The sequence below is a fragment of the Strix aluco genome, chromosome 2, assembly GCF_031877795.1.
Source record: "Strix aluco isolate bStrAlu1 chromosome 2, bStrAlu1.hap1, whole genome shotgun sequence".
Lineage (NCBI taxonomy): Eukaryota > Metazoa > Chordata > Aves > Strigiformes > Strigidae > Strix > Strix aluco.
Genome location: NC_133932.1, coordinates 113,494,331 through 113,512,202, shown reverse-complemented (window position 1 = coordinate 113,512,202; position 17,872 = coordinate 113,494,331). Strand labels below are relative to the sequence as shown.

Sequence of the window (17,872 nt, the reverse complement as noted above, 5' to 3'; positions counted from 1 at the left end):
CCAAACCAAACAAAACCAAAAAAAGCAGTTGGCATCAATGGTTGAAAATACATTAGCCAAATATTATGAAGGAGCTTTAATGTTCCAAACAGTGATAAATGATAAAACAGCAATGCCAGGTTGTTTGTCAAAAAGTATACTGGCTGCAATAATTTCTGTGTCTTAAATGCTTTCAAGATATTACAAGGACTTGGGACTGCAATTTTGACTAAATATCACATGATAATTTTTTGTCCAGTGAAATTCAGGAATTTCTTCTTTCTCTTCACCAGTTAATACCAGATTCTATATGATTGTGTAGAACAATTGCTATCAAAATGAGTTTACCTTCATGGACTGTGGCCCTGCAAAGATTTGTTTTATACATGTGGCTAACTTCAAGACTGAGGCCTAAATGAATCAATACACTAATTGTCTTAAGTTGGTCGTGGAACAGATACTAAGCTTCTCTAGTTTTATGTGAAGTAAAATGAAAAATGTAGTCTTTTACTTAATACAGTTTTCAAATTGCCATGGATCTGAGACCTTGCATCCCAAGGTTTAGTCCAGACTGACTTACTACTGTTTTAAATAAATAAATACTTCAGCCAAATTCAAACCTGGTGTAAGAGGCTACTTCTCTAATGACTGAGTTGAAACTGTATCATTTACTTCAAGTCTGAATTTGATATATTCATAAACATGAATAAAACAGTGTTAGAAAACTTAAGCTAGCAAGAGCACAAACAGTCTTGCCAAAAAGCCCTTATGATTCAAACAGGCCAGGGATGCTTGTATCATCCCCAGACCACAAGATGTACTTGTTTGAAACTTCATAAAGATGTGAAAGCATGTAATGGTTATTTTCAAACTTAAAAGGTAGACTGAAGACTTGAAGTTTCTGTCATAATATTAGTTAAAGTTGTAGGCAAATGTTTGTCTATGATGTCTTTAATACAGTAATTTTACATAGATTCTTTCTATTTGTTTTTCTGTCTGTTATATCTGCTACCCAGGAACTTCAGGTAAGAATGCTACTTGAACTCAGATGTGCCAGCATATGTTATGCCTTCTTGCAAATTTGTATTATAGAATAACATCATAGTTTTGTTGTTGCCCTCCCCCCCTTCGGTGTGTGCATAGGTGGGTTGGTGTGTGCATGCTTGCACTTTTGACAGGTGCTTCATTTTTTGTCTTGTATTAGAAATATTTTTGAGGTCTTTTTCAAAAATTCTGCTTCAATTTGAGTTTGGTTTTGACATGTTCAACAGTCTTCACAAATTTTAAAATACCTTAATCTAGTATCAGAATTTTTTCAAATTGAGCCATTTTTTCTTTTGGTATCTTTGTGCATAATAATATGTAGAAACAAAAGAAGAACTTCATTATTTATAATATAATAAAGTTTAGGCCATTTGTTTCCATGGGAAAATTATATATAATTTCCAGCTTTTCAGTTGCGGTATATTGGCTCCTGTTAGCATCTTGCTAGAGCTGATACCTGAGATCTCCAGAAAGTTTACATCATTGCCTACCAGCCTGAATTTAATTGACTAAATAAATTAATTCACACAGCTTAATTCAACTGTATACCAACTTTGCTGGACTCATTTACCCTGTGAAGGAAACTGAAAAGGAGCATCAGTGGTTGCCAGTTTGGGACCTAAACTTGCAGTTTATCAATGTATAGAGAGAACTGAACTGACAGAGAACTGTGATGAGTTGTACAAATTATACAAAAATCAGCAACAATAGTATTTTGCATATTCGTTTCTGATTGTTTGTACATCAGTTATAATGCAAACACAACTCTCAAAAAATATTTGTCTCAAAATGCCTGTTCTCTAAAAGATAACAACCATATGGAAGTAGTGCCTTACTATGGAGTTCCACAATACTTTTGCCTATACCCTACAATATTGGTGTGACTCCATTAACTTTGCATACTTTGTCAATACAGTAAGGATAACAATTTGTGTGAAAGAAGTGTTGCGTGATTCTTACTAGCTCTATGGAGGAACCATGCTGCTCTCCCACGCATAGGGTTACTTCGCTTTTTACTGCCCTTTCTGTGTCTCTCCTTTTTCCCTGGGTTGTCGTAAGGTTTAAAGAGGCTGCAAGGGCACGTCCACTCCTTTACCAGAGGGTGGTGATTGTGGGAATTTCTGTGTGTTCTCTGCTGGCCAGACACTTTTATAATATGTAACTGTTTTCTTTTGAATTGATATTTGTTACTGGTGGCTTTTCAGACAGGAGATAGCTTTTCTCCCACTGTAGATAAAAAAGAACAGCCTCTCAGATACATCTTCCCTCCTTCTTGTTAACTGTGAAAGAAAGATTGCTTAACAGACTATGAAATAAATTCCATCTTTGTAGACATGTGTTGACCTCTTGTTTAAATTCAGTATGATTCTGGGTGCCCCTGTAGCAAGCTTACGCTAACCCAAATACTGTGGGTACTGTGTTTCATCTCTCTTACCCTTTTCCCTCACTTCTAATTCACTCCCCCTTCTAACTGCATGCCCTGGAAGTGTCCCTTACCATTTTTCTTCTTTTTTGCTATCTTCCTTCTTTAAGACATTGCATAATAAAACTGCAACAATAAATATTCCCATAGACATGGGCTGCAAAGTTTACTGGTTGCAGTACTAGGCATCATGAGGATCGTGGTGTGGTGATGGTCATCTTTGCTTGCTTGCTTATTTATGTCATTTTATCATTTGTTAGTTCAGTAACTGATGTGTTTGTGGAGGATGTCTCATTACTGCATGTGTCCTCCAGCCTTTGTGGGGGAGGATGAACAACCAAAGAATTTGTTAAAATAAATCGCTGCAAACTGAATAGTCATTTTTATGACTTAAAGAGACCTAATTTCTTAAATCTTAGATGTGTTCTGTTCTCTTGTCACACAAAACTACCATACGATCCTAGTCCCAGGATGAAAATACAGGGTTCTTCCAACAATGTGTCAGGTTTCATAACAATTTCAGGTTCATTTGCTCTTGAATATAGTCATTCCTTAGTTCTGAATGTTCCTGTGGATTACAGTTATTGCATTTCTGGATTGCCTTTTTCCTAAAAAATATTTTTTTTTCTTTTTGCCTATTTGTTTGTGAACTGTGAACTTAGTGTCATGAATCACAGAATCACAGAATCAACTAGGTTGTAAAGGACCTTGAAGATCATCTAGTCCAACCATTAAAACTGAACGTTCCTTCTTTCTAATCATATTCCACAGTCCATTTCATTAAAGGGCAGTAATGCAAAATAAGATATATTTGTGCAAGTTTGTTGATTGTTAAGGAGGTAAGATTGCAATTGAATTAATTGTGCTTTATGCAGTTTAGTCCCCATTCAGTAAATGTCTGAGTAGTCCTGAAAGGGGACTACTCAAGTGTTTAAAATTACAAATCTGCTTAAGGGACCTTACTGAACTCAGACCTCTTTCTCTATGATTGCACATAATTTTAATCTGCATAAGCCCAGGACATACTCATAATCAGTGATTTGATAATAATATTTATTATTTTTTTAGGCAGAACTAAATTTTTGTCAAGTTTATATTTAAAAGATCACTGTCAACTTGCATATTCAGCAATTGGTTTGCTTGTTTAAGAGTGCTGCATCTTAGAGAGTTGTTTAAACAGTCAGCCCTGAACCTTAAAAAGAAACATTTTTCTCTATAAATTTCCTTCCCACGTTGAGGTAAGGTTGAGGGCTTTCACGTAGATAAAGTACCCAAAATTGCAACTGGATACTTCTGGGTAGGCCCTTCATGCTGTGTAAGGCCCCTTTGGCCTCTGCGGGTCCATGAGCAGTTGTGGACATGCTCCTGCATTTGCCGAAGAGGAGCCTGGCTAGTCTTCAAGAAGGGAGCGAGAGAATTAGTGCAATTAGGGAAAAGGATACAGTCCACTGGAAAATACAGAAATTAAACAGGTAGGAAAATGGTGGAAAACTAATTTTTATACATGAAAGAAACCATGTGATCTTTGGATCATTTCACCATCCTAACAAAAGTTATGCAATTTGCTTAATGCACTTGGTTTTATGTAACTGCTTGCAGGATCAGAACTGAAAGTCAATATAAAATATTTGGTCTATTTGACCGTTGTTTTTAAAATGTGAAATCTCAGGCAATGCTAATCAGGTTATTCTCAAAGTATAGTTTCAAATAATTCAAACAAATTCAAGTTACAAAAATAAGCAATATGGGCCTAGAATAAAAGTTTAAAAAGGTGTGCTGCTTTAGCGATTACATTTTGTGTGTAAATGAAGGGTTTGTGCAAATCTACTCATCATTATGGTTATGTATATAATGCAAAGAGTCTAAAATCTTTAACATGTTTCGCAGTTGAACCGTTGTTATGAACTAGCCTCCTAATACTTTTAAACCTCATTGAAAAATCCTTTAAAATTGCTTCTAAACTTTTCTTTTGCCTGTCATTGCTCTAGTGGTATTGAGGTGTGTGTATATGTGGACTTACAAAAACAAATTTTTAAATCAGCAAATGCATGAAAGACACCTAATGCTGAAAAGTATGAATCTTCATTTAACTGTCATTTCCATGCTTCTGCTCTTATCTCCAGGTGAACAAACAAAATAATGCATATATCAAGTTTGTATTGTATTTTTACGTAAAAATATTTCTTGAGCTAACTTTGATCTAATGATTAGTGGTTTGTATACAATGGATTTCCAGTCAAGGAAGCTGACCCTATATCTGATTTCAGGGTGAGAGCATGGACAACTTCAACTGGGGAGTACGCAGACGGTCCCTGGATAGCCTGGACAAGTGTGACATGCAGCTGCTGGAAGAGAGCCAGCTCTCAGGGAGCACGCCCAGCCTGAACAAAATGAACCATGAGGACTCCGATGAGTCATCCGAGGAGGAGGACCTGACCACCAGCCAAATCTTGGAGAACTCAGACCTAGTAAGTTGCAAACTCACAGTTTAAGAAAAGATAGGGTTGTGTTTTTAAATAAGCTCGGCTTTTAGTTTCCTCTCACCCAGGTGCAATCTAATAAGCTGAAATTCAAGGGTGGCACTCGGTGTGGTGTTTTGTCACTACTTGATTTTCCCTTAGTTGCAAATGTGAACAGGAATTTTAATGCATAGTTCAAAACACAGGAAACATCAGATCTGATTATTTGTCTTTTTTTCCATAAATTACTATGTCACAATTTTGCACAAATGGCCAGTAGTAACTAATACTTAAAGAAATGGGGCAAGATTCCAGTTTGGTAAACTGTGTCAGTTTTTCATTGTTCACTTCTGGGATGTTTGCATACAATTTTTATGACAGAAACATTGAAAGGGTTACAATATGCCTGCATGTACAGACTAAGAGAGCCACTGTCACTGCCCTTTAAGACAGGGTCTGCTTTGCATGTTCATGAAAGCCATGTGTGGTAGGGTAGCCTGTATACTCAGTTCTTCTTTGCTTTTGTTATCTTTTAAACAGATTATAACTCTTTCCCCATCTGAGGATACAAATCATATTGACTCACTTTCTACATCATGTGACACAACCTCAGCAGACCCTCATCATTTTAATATAGGAACATCCAGCTTTGATGTGGCTTTACCTGATATGAATAATCTCCAAGTGTCTGAAGAATCCAAGGTGAATACATTTTTACTTTCTTTTCCAACTGGACTGTATTTTGCATAACACTTTTACAAGTTTATTTTACCTATGCTTTCATGAAGGATTTGATCTATGAAAGCAAGTACTTTCTGACTCCTAATGTGTAATGGCATAGTACAACACATTCATATGCTCCTGCACATTGATACCCTTTACTTTCTACTTATACTTTCTTCATTAAAAGTTTTTATTGTTTCTTAAGTATATAACACTACATATGCACCAAGATACTAGAAGCTCATTGGGAGACAAATTCATGAACTGGCTACAAGTTACAATCCTAAAGGAATATTCTTTTGTTCTTCATGCTGATTTAAAAGAATGATATGCCAACTCATGTGGTGGGTGTATGCGTGTATTCTCTGAGATTTTTTTGTATGTGGGAACCTATTGTACAGTTTTGTGCACTGGATTCAGTTCTTGCCTTTTGGCAGACACTCAGAAATTTTAAATTCATGACCACAGTATTAAGCCATCTTTGTAGGGTGGGGAGGCAGGATTTGCAAGGTTACAACAACCATGATCAGCACAGTTTATTTCAGACAATTGTATCAGAAGTTGAACGTAGAGTAAGGTAAGTTATTATCAGTGTGGGGGCAATTTCTTTAATATTCTCTTTGATAATACTTCTTTGTGGGAGATCAGGTGAACCTACTGCTCTCAATGTCTCTGTAAAATATAATCTGGGGCAGGATGTGTGTGGGGGTTAGTGTCTTTAGGACACTGTTGCCTTACCAGTAAAGCTTTCTCTGTCATGTCTAAATTGGTGACTTCTGCAGAAAGAGCAGCGTAAGAGAGTAGGGCAGGGGAAGAATACGTCTTGTGTTCGTGCCCTTGGTCCCCTCCAAATGCAACCACACAGAAAATTGGTACAGCACTGCTAGCACTACATATAACCGAAGTAATGGAAACTTCTAGTGAAGATAGAAAAGGAGGTTGGAATTGTGCTGAATATTGAACAAATTGTGTCAGAAACCTCCCCAGGAGGAAGAAAGGTCAGGAGGAGGGAAATGTGGGTAAGGATAGGAAAGGAGGGGAACCTCTCAAAATAATGGTTGTGGAAAAGGTAAACTCATTATCATTTGTCAAAACAACTGTTCATAGACAAGTTACCATGTAACAACCATAAGCAGCAAAAGTTGACAGAATTTCAGGTCAGGAAGCTGCAGTCAGAACAGATACATTTGCAGGTGGTGACTGCAGCTAATCTCATGCATCCAGCTGCAGTAGATATTGGTAGGTACATTAAGAATTGCAAATCACAGTTCATGAGTTTCATCTATGCCTGGGGTTTTAGAATCTTTACTGTGAAAATTTCTTTAATGTCCCAATATCCATGTGCAAATGTTCATCAAAAAATGAAAAGCTTTGGAAATAAAGAATGTAAAATCACAGGAGTTTCTTGTGGGATTGACAGGCAAATTCAGCTAGTCCTGAGACAGGTTTGATATTTGTGAAATACATAACTTAAGTTGACAGGGATTTGCCAGTGTTACAAAGATGTTTGAATTGATAAACTTTACACAGAATGCCTTCTTAATGTTTTTTGCCTCAAAGATATTTTTTTCTAGTAACCATACTTCTTAGCGTATTGGACGCCAGTGGCTGTGAGGTGTTTGCTTCCTCTTTCTTCCTCCCTTACCCTGTCCCATCAAAATGTGTTTTCCTCATACAAACACTGTCATTGCAGTGAATAAACCAGTGGTCCTTTCAAGCTAATATTTCATATTTTTAAGTGGTTAATACTATTTCTTGAAGAAGCAGGCAACATTTATGCTTCTTGCCAGCTGCTCTGTTTCCTCTTCTGGTAATTCAGCTATATAGGTTTCATGTCTCTTTTCAAGATGGTTTGTGCTCTGATTTATTTCATCCATCCTGGACTCAGGAATATTCCTATCCCTTTGCTTATAAAATAAAACAAACCAAAAAAACCTTTCTCCTACTTAATTTTTGATGCTGTCCTTTCTGATAGAAGTCTTGTTTAATTTTTAGAAATGCAAATCTCCAGGGTTTATCTGTAAGATCCAAGCAGGTCTGGTAACCTGCAGAGGGCCACTTTTCTCTTTTAATTCCACTTGCCATGGATTTCCCTCCCTATCATCTCCCAACACATGTATGTACATGCACGTATAGAATCATAGAATCATTCAGGTTGGAAAAGACCCTTTGGATCATTGAGTCCAACCATCAGCCCTACTCTACAAAGTTTTCCCCTATTTCTCCCGCGTATGCACATATGCACAGACACACACCTTATGAGATACCCCAAACAGAAAAGATAAAGAGTTTGAGCTACCCACTGCAGTCATCCCTACATGAACTGCTTTGCAGAATGATATGGATGATGCAGACAAAAGTCAAAAGATTAAAACTGAAACAAAATTTGTTCAGACTAAAAATGTAAGGGAAATTGGAGAGTTTCAAAAAGAAATCAAGAGCTTTAGGTGCTGATGGATGAAAAAGGAAAGAAATGATAGAAGCTTAATCCTTTTAATGGCCTGCAGAATGCTTTGGATTCCTCTTGAATGGAAGTTATTATGTAAATGACATGCTAAAAATAATTCTCAATTCTAAACATGCATATAGTCTTCCAGACAGTGATTGTTGTCAATATATTTTGGGAGGCTTTAATACACTCTTGGACACTATAAAGTGGTAAGTGACAAGGACAGCCTGACAGTAACAAGAATCCTGTCGTTTTTCCTGAAAAAATACTTCCCTGCTATGTTGCCAAATGCATTGAAATCTGAAATTCTTTGCTAGACAAATTAAGTTGAAGAAATGCCTTAAAAATAATATTGATCCAAGACAACAAGTTAAGCAAATACAGCATTTTTGAAGAACTGTGACTTGATTCATGTCATTTATAATCTGTGGCTTTATAGCTGTGCAATTTAACATGTCAAGTGGTTTTTTTCATTAAATGCTTTCTGTTTATTAGTGGAATTAACTTATTCATTTGCTGTTTTCTAAGACATCATCATTCACTCCCCTAGGTTGAAGCTGTACATGAAGAACAAGATACAGCAGTTCATGAGGATGACCTTTCAGGGTCTACAAATGAACTCCCTGGAGCTTTTGAATGCAGTGATAGCCTTAGTCTGGATATGACAGAGACTGAAGAGAAAGTTGACAGGCTGGAACAATTTCCTCTTGCTAGGTACTTCTATATGCTATTATTCATAAAAGTTCTTTTACACTGTACAACAAAGTGGTAACAAGGTGTTAGTTAATGGAATGGCTGTTTTGAATTTTATTAAATTCTCATGAGTTTAGAGCAGTGAGAAGACAGTGCCCTAATTATCTGCATGATTATCACACAGTTCAAAAATCCTGCAAGATTTTCCTTCTAGGAAAAAAAGATACGATTTTTACATACATCTATCAGTTAGTCATTATATATGTAATATATTTAGTCAAGGGAAAAAAAAAGGATTTTTAAAGATTCACAGTAATGGAAATACTTTTTAGTTAGCTGTTCAACAGATCAGCCATATATTTATGCTTCTGATTTCTTGCGGGTCACAGGGAAGTCACAATATTGTCAAGAATCCCATCTGTACACTCGAGTCTGCTGGTGAGCATGGCTGGACCCCAGTGTATGTTGCAGCAAGGCATCAAGATTTTTCCATGCCTTATGGAGTTCCTTCAGATTCGGGATGCTGTGTTAGAATTCAGTTAGCCTGTATTTATGGAAAGGAGAGGAATGAGGCTGTATAAAGAAGCCTGCTCTCTGTGTGCCACATGGTTCAGAATCACAGTTCCTGTTCTTGGGAGCCATAGGAAGTATTTCTCCATCCTCAAAAATAATATACAAGATCAAGTAGCTTAGTACCCTTTAAAAATGGTAGTCAGCCTGTTTCACTGACCATGAAGTGTCAAAATAATGCTCTGTCCTAAGAACAGTGTGGAGAAGGGATGGTTCTTCTCCAGTCCATTACATTGTGGGGAAACCAAACAGATCAGTATATATAATGTTTGTACATGCTGAGATTCTTTTCAGTACTTCTTCTATACATTATTAAAAACAACTTTTCCTAGAAGAGGAGTTTTTCCTTATGGGCTTTATCTTTCTGTGGAGTTTCAGCCTTCTTCCTCCAAAAGGTGGTGCAATAAAACAATTCAGGTATTCTGGGATGGAGGAAGATAGATTATAATGGTCTGAAGATAGAGATTCTGATTTGGAGGTTTTTCTCATTGTAGCCAACATCTTGCCAACCTTCAAAAGTAATTTGAAAGTTCATTAATATTTTTAGAAAGGTGCTGTAATTGGTCCTGTTATTATATCTCTCTCTTATAGTGTATTTTATCTGCCACGCTCTTGGTATTCTCCTTTCATCACAGGGTTTTTTTTTCTCCTTCAGTTTTGGAGATGTTGATCGAAATACCTCCCCTCCTCCGTCACCATTTTTTTCTGCCATCCTTGCTGCATTTCAGCCAGCAGCATGTGATGATGCAGAAGAAGCCTGGCGTAGTCATATCAACCAGCTCATGTGCGACTCTGATGGTTCCTGTGCAGTTTATACATTTCATGTGTTCTCTTCCCTGTTTAAGGTGAGAAAATAAGTTTAAGATACAAAATCAAAATGTTTAGATTGTGTGTGGCTATTAGGGTGTTCTTTGATAGTACCAGTAATGACTACTAGGTATATAACCATTGTAGTTTTGCGTGCTGCAGAACTGCCATACTATCTTTTCATGCAAAATTGTCTTCTAGGACCAGTTTTGTCATAAAAATAGCATGTGTCTCATACTTGCAGGTTTGGAGATAGTTGTAAAATACATATCCACTTTAAAGATACTTTATTTTCTTCAGTACTTTACAAACAGCCTGAAACAATAACTGCAAGAGACAGGAAATAGCCTTTTCATCTCAAACTATTGTTAATCTCTTCTTTCATCTCAAACTGTTGAAATCTGATCATGCCCATGTAAATGTCAACATTATTAAATATTCTGTACATCTGAATAGAAATATACATCTGCCATGATGTAACATAGATTCTGGAGATTGAGTCTGAAGACTAGAAATACATTTCTCCTTTCTAAAACGGTATACTTGAAAAGATAATCTTGCAAAAAGATAAGGAAAAAAGTCAAATGTAGAGGCTGTTCTAAGAAATAACTGTTTTTACCTATACTTAGTTATAAAGCCTCTTTTAATGGTTTCTCCTGCTTTATATGAGGCAGCTGCAGGATGTTTAGCATGCTGCAACAGTGTACACAGCAGCCACATAACTTCATGCAGAGTTTAAGTACCTATGATCTCAGAGTACACAATTTTTTATTAGCGATGGGTACCCCGCTAATAAATATACAATCTCAAGATCTTTCCATATCTTTAAGACTATCCTTATAAGAAAGAAGCATCATACAATAAGAATCTCTTCTCCATCCTGTTTCTTCTGTGCTCCCCTAGAGTTAATTGCATGTCCTCTCTAGCTTGCGCAGTGTCCTCATTTAAACATTACACCACTGTAAATATGGGTGCCTTATAGGCATTCTTTTAAACACTGATAAATAACCATTTGAAATGAAAAAGACAGTGCTGACTTGAGTTCACAACAGTTCATTTTGAAAATTAGCCCTGTGTTTCTTCATGATGTGTTATTTCAGCTTTTCTGCCATTATGTCAGTCATAGAGGTTAATAGCCCTGTTCAAGTGTTCTGAGAGTTATTTGACCTTTCTGTTCTCTTTGAAGAGGTGAAAAGAAGCTGGTGTCACACTTCTGAAAACTAAATAAATAATACTGTGTAATGCAAGACCTAGACATTACCTGTAAAGTACCTGTTTGACTCCAAACCCTGGCATGCACACACTACATTTGCTGTTGTACGTGCCCTATATTCAGAAGATAGCCTACTCATTTTCTTCAGTTGATACTGGAGGAGAAAGATGCAATACTGCTCTCAAAAAAATTTTCAGTAACAGCAAAACCTGAACAACAGTAATTAAAAAAAAAAAGGTGTTAATAGTATCAACAAACCAGAACTTTTAGTTTATAAAAATAGGTTTGTTCTCCTCTTCAGGGTTAAAACATAGGAGTATTATTTTCCCAGATTTTTTTCATAAGATCCCAGCTTGTCTGGAATTGTATTGTGTTTGCACCATCAAACTTTGCTACTCATCCACTAACTTAAAAGACTTTTGACCCTCAACAGGAAGTGTCAGAAACCAGCCCAAGATGTACTAGGCTTGCAATGCAAAGTACTGCCAAAATCCTTGTTTGGAGGAGCTTGTCAACGAAATACTTGGTGAAGTGAAAGAAGTGCATTTTCCAGGGCACCTACATTCCAGTCTGCATCAAGTTAATAGTATCTTGGATGTTTGCCTACGACACTCTAAACTTGTTTAAAATTCCTGAAATTATTGAAGTACTTTTCCTGTAACAGAGTCATCGCTCAGGGATCTCTGGATTATCTTTACTGCTCCCTCTTTGTATTCAGTCGAATCAAATGTCTTCCAGCAGACCAGCTGATACAGTTCCAAGACAAGTAGATTTGAGGGCTAGCAAGTAGTTTCCACAACCGAGCCCTGTTGTTACAGAAAGTCCTCTTCCCAGAAGAGGAAACCTGAGGCTAAAAAGATGTTTTGAGAATATTTTGTTATTATTTACATTGACACAAAGAACAGTGACTATATGCAGACATATACCTATTCATAACATGCTGGTGGTTGGCATTATTGTCAACAGTAGTCTCATTTCCTAAAATATATACTGCATTCAGACCTCACTTGAAAGATTTCAGCCACTGTAATCTGCACCCAGAAGGACATAGCTGAGATGATAGCTTATTATAGAACTGGTAGTACATATAATTGCAAAATAAATATATTTAGTGAAGTACTATACATAGATACCAACATACAGTCTCCCGCTGTTTCACATTTTAATACTTTAAAACATTGTTCAGAATTGTTATCTTCCTAGCTGTAAATTGATTGTTGCTTTTATGAATATCTGAAAAGGAAAGCAGTAAAGGGAGAAGATGTTTTCTTGAATCTGAACAGCAGACTGGTCAGCTTTTGATGAAGCCATGACTGAAATGCTTTGAGGAAGTTATTTTCATAAAATAAACTAGAACTGTTGAAGTAACATGAGTGGATGCACTGGTGAGGCCGCACCTCGATTACTGTGTTCAGTTTTGGGCCCCTCACTACAAAAAGGACATTGAATTACTCGAGCGTGTCCAGAGAAGGGCAACAAAGCTGGTGAAGGGCCTGGAGCACATGTCGTACGAGGAGCGGCTGAGGGAACTGGGGTTGTTTAGTCTGGAGAAGAGGAGGCTGAGGGGAGACCTCATCGCCCTCTACAACTGCCTGAAAGGAGGTTGCAGAGAGCTGGGGATGAGTCTCTTTAACCAAGTAACAAGCGATAGGACAAGAGGTAATGGCCTCAAGTTGCGCCACAGAAGGTTTAGACTGGATTTTAGGAAGTATTTCTTTACAGAACGGGTTGTTAGGCGTTGGAATGGGCTGCCCAGGGAGGTGGTGGAGTCCCCATCCCTGGAGGTGTTTAAGAGTTGGGTTGACATAGCGCTGAGGGATATGGTGTAGTTGGGAACTGTCAATGTTAGGTTAATGGTTGGACTGGATGATCTTCAAGGTCTTTTCCAACCTAGATGATTCTGTGATTCTGTGATGTGTGCTGGAAGGGACCTGAAGAGTTCATGTTCCTTATCTTGCCCAGGACAGGATCAACTATAATTCTCATTCTGGTCAAATGTCTTTTAACTTCTTTCTCTAGACCGTTCTTAATCTTTAGGCTAAGGTGGAACTTCACAACATTCCTAGGCAATGTAGTCCAATGTTTAACTCTCCTTATCGCTTGAAAACTTCTCTTTCTGTGTTTTATGCCTATGGCTTCTTGCTCTATACACAGTGGTATTTCTCTCTGCAGTTGCTGCTTATATTTGAAGACCATTACCATGGTCTTCACCTACCCCAAACTTCTCTTATTTAAGCTCAGTTCTTTCAACCTTCCCCATAAATCACATTTTCTAAACTTCTCACTGTTGCTATGGGCTCTCTTCAGTTAGTGTGTGTATTACCTGAAAAGCAATAGCAGGTTCTGTATTTCAGCCTAAATTCTTACCAGCACTGACTGTAAGAGGATTACCTGTTTTATAGAAGGTATTCCTCTTTAGAAACTTCACTCTGCTCACTGCTGTACAGGAGAATACAGTTAATTATTTTCCACTTGTAACCCAATCTAGTATGCAGACCTTGTTCTACAAAATTTTGCCTTCCTGGTTATTCTCCATCCTGAGTGTGCTCTGTGGATTGTTTCATCCTAGGTGTAGAACCTTGACCTTCTTTCTTTTTCCTGCACCACTTCTCCAGTTTATCAAGATCAGTCTAAATTCTAATCCTGGCTTCCAAGGAGTTTGCAGCCCCTGCAGCTCAATCATCCATGCATTTAATAAGCATGTTGCATATTCCATAATTCAGTATTTTCACTAATGACTTGGTCAGTGCCTGAGACAGTTCCCAGTGGAATCCGACTCAATTTATCTTTCCAATTGGAGAGTGAGCTGCTGGTAATTAACTTCTGAATATGGTTTTGCACACCTAGTTATCTCTGGACTGGGTTTCTCTGCCTTACTTCTAAGATAGTAAATGAGTTAATACATAACATATTGATTGCTTCTCCTCCTAATAGAAAATTTTAGCCTTTCATGAAAATTAAATAGTTTGCTATGATTTGTTCTGACCAAGTCTGTACTGCCTATTATTAATCTCTTACATGTTCCCCCATTTCCTGAACTTTGTGTTTAATTCTTTTGCTCTTGGGTTTTTTTTGAGATAAGCACTTTCCTCAAGTTTTTTACAACACTTTGTGTTCTGTGAGCTCTCAAAGGTATTTGTTATGGCTCCTAGACCTCCTTAGCCAGTATTATAGGTATCATATATGTAACATGTCATCTATGATAATAATATGTTATATATCATATATCATATCATATAACTATAATTTCCCTAATCTGCAAAGATGTAAAAATATCCAAGCCCTTACTAGCAAGATCCGTTCTCACCTGAGTTTTCATAGATGTGTCATTGTTACCTGTACACAGATGCCCTTTCTGGGAGCAATAAGGCAAAACAAGGCATTAAACACCAGTCTTTTCAGTAGCATCTGTTAGTAGATATTTCTCTCCCTTGTGATTCCTTGGCCTTCCTCTTAAATTATTTCTGGTTTACTTCTTGACATTCTCTCTTTCTCTTACTAGTTTATTTGGTATCTCCCTCTCTGATTATTGTGCCTACATCGACATGCTATTTTTGGTACCCAATTTAGTAATTTAACATAGTTTCACCTTCTGTTCTTTTTTGCATGAGTATTTGCCTGAGTGAAATATTTGTGATTTAGCCAGATGTATGTCTTAATATATTTTCTGTCTTTCAGTGGTGTAGAATGTGCTTCTGTCCTCTTTTTTTTCCTAAAGAAATCTCTACCTCTCATTATCTCCTTTCCCCATTAAGCTATTTCTAATGGGCTCCTTTCTGCAAATTCTGAATGCATTGAAGTCAGTTGTATTATTTCTGTAATCTGTCTCCTTCACTGCCTCAGGTTCATAAACTCAGTTACTCTTCCCCAGGAGGGCATTGCAGCACCTAAACAGGTTACCAGAGAGCCTGAGGAAGCTCTGACGTTAGAGCTTTCAAGGCTCAGCTAGACAAAGCCATGGATGACCTGATCTAGTGTTGGCAATAGTGCCACTTTGAGTTGAAGGTTGGATCAGATGTTCTCCAGAACATGTGGGTCTTTTTCAACCCACATCTCTTGGACTCTGTTCCATAAACGGTCTTTCTAAATTTCCTTCCACTTTTACATTCTCAGCTAGCTCTTTTCTGTTGGTTGGGATCAAATTTAGATCTATTTCCTTTGCCAGAAGAGATGTCAGCAACAGTTTCACTAAGACTGGGACTAAATCTTTCTTTTCAGAAGACATCATAGTAGTAAATCTCCAACTGTCACTAAGCCCTATGATTCAGATGATTCTGCTAGTTGCTCATAAAAATAATAATCTACCTCATTTGGTGGTAATTAGTAAGAGGCCCTCAGCTCTACTACAGACTCATTGCAGCAGAGAATCTGAATCATGTGCTGAATGACATGCATAGCGCTTTTTTTCTGTGTTGAAGACGGTAAAAACATATAGTAAAACAAGTATCAGTCTCTCTGATTTTAACTATGTTCAGATGACCAGTTCAGATGATTTAGAGAGAGATTCACAAATAAGCAGTTATGAAATTGGTCTGTAAAGGAAGTTTCTCTTTAACCATTTTATAAATTATTGATAATGTATACCCTACCTACAATATGAGGGCTTATGTAGGTTTTTTTAAAAAAAATCATTAAGTCCAACAACTTCCTTTATCAATAAAGTCTGAATTCAGCTCACCTGATTTTAGGTACTTAACTTCAATGCTCCAGTGTAGGAGCAGTAACAGACTATATATATGTCTGTCATTCAGATTGGTATTTGGGAAGCACTTCTCTCCAGTGAGGCATGCTTACAGTAATACAGGTCCTAACTTACATTCCTCAGAAAAATGCCTATGGTAAAGTATAATGAATCATACACAAATGTTTCGTACTTTTATTTTTAAAAATATTTTCATGTTACTCCCACCTGCTGAGCAGTTGGCCTTAGTGAGATATATTTTGGCAGCGAAACCTGCTGTGTATTTATCAATATCATTACTTCAGTTCCTGAAAGACTAATATATTACTTTTATTTATTATTCACTTTACATGTTAGTAAATGAAAAGGAAGTAGTAGCACTAGAATGTTTATGGAAGACTGATCTGGTTTAGGACTCTAAACACCAAAAAAATCTTCTGAGAAGAATAATTCCCGGATGCAATGCAGTATTTCTGGAGTCCTCCCAAGCATCAGAGAAGTTTCAGTAAGAAGGTTTTTCTCACAGGGGAAAACAAAAGGTTTTCTCTGAATTTTTCCATGCTGCTATTTGGCATTAGGATGTCCATTATATTATCTGATTAGCCACTTGACATGGAATACTAACAAAACAATGCCCGGAATGGGCAGAAAAATCAATGTGCTGATCAACTCTGTTAACTCTGTACAGCCAAGAAAAAAAAAAACAAACACCTGTGGGTAAAAGGCTTTATAAAGATTGAATAGTCTTTGCAAGAAAGAATGTATTTCAGTAGTAGATGATCAGTTTCACAGCTAGCCAGCTGTACTCTGTCTCCAGCTTAATAACTATTATTCAGTTTCCTTGAGCAGACATGCAGTTCTCCACAGGGAGATGATCTCTTTTGCACGTCACTGTGTGAAGAAAAGAAAGCATGCCATTTGTTTACAAAGGATGGAGGCTTGTACTTGAGTAAAGAATGTAATAAACTGTGTTTTGCTTTCCAGAATATTCAGAAAAGATTCTGCTTCCTAACCTGTGATGCAGCTAGTTACTTGGGAGACAACCTGCGAGGAATAGGCTCCAAGTTTGTGAGGTCTTCTCAGATGTTAACATCATGTTCAGAATGTCCCACCCTTTTTGTAGATGCAGAAACAGTGAGTATATTAATTTCAAAAAGGCATGTGCTGCATTGCAACGTGTTATTTTACTGACTGTTTCACTTTTGAGCAACTCCTGAACAGATATGTCAAAAAGGTATTCAGCTCCTATCTCTAATTTTTATCTCTTGTTCTTAACCATATTTCCATTAATTTTCCATATTATTTTATTAGGTAAGTACTGGCAGATGGGTAATATAGAATCATAGAATAGTTATGATGTGTTGAGCCTGTGTGCCAAAAAACAATATAAAACAGGTGCCTACTGGACCCAGTTGGCTCCACGAAGGAAAAGGAGAAGCTTTTTTTTACATAGTTCAGCATGAAAGATGGTAATATGGTGTCATTTGAGTCAACTAACTGTGGTGATAGCTGGATGATAAAAAAATATATTAGGGAATGAATGAGATGGCTCTTCCCATTGTTTCATTCTGGCCTGTGTTTATCCAACAGCATCAGCACAGTGTGGCCTCACACAGAAGTAACAGAGGTTACTTGGTCACTGCTGTGACCGTGAAAGAACTGTGCCTTACATCATCAGAGAGCTGTGGAGATTAACTTGTTAAGATTTGTGCAGTATTTGGTTTTAGGGAAGCAAAACTGTTATACACAGAACACAATTTCAATTCCACAGAGGTGGAATTTTTATCATAGGTGCAACTTCTGCTATTGAGTTTTCAGGATAGTATTTTAT

At 37.1% G+C, this 17,872-nt stretch overlaps 1 protein-coding gene across 4 annotated transcripts in view; it reads left to right on the top strand.

Moving 5' to 3' along the window:
* The window catches only part of FRY (FRY microtubule binding protein), a 198,494-nt gene that overhangs the window by 166,038 nt on the left and 14,584 nt on the right, over window positions 1-17,872 (top strand). For all 4 annotated transcript variants that reach the window (XM_074815878.1, XM_074815877.1, XM_074815876.1 and 1 more), the window contains 5 exons: window positions 4,714-4,914; window positions 5,446-5,607; window positions 8,628-8,791; window positions 9,996-10,185; window positions 17,026-17,175. In XM_074815878.1, the coding sequence (XP_074671979.1) occupies window positions 4,714-4,914; window positions 5,446-5,607; window positions 8,628-8,791; window positions 9,996-10,185; window positions 17,026-17,175 (867 nt within the window). The remainder of the gene's footprint in view (window positions 1-4,713; window positions 4,915-5,445; window positions 5,608-8,627; window positions 8,792-9,995; window positions 10,186-17,025; window positions 17,176-17,872) is intronic.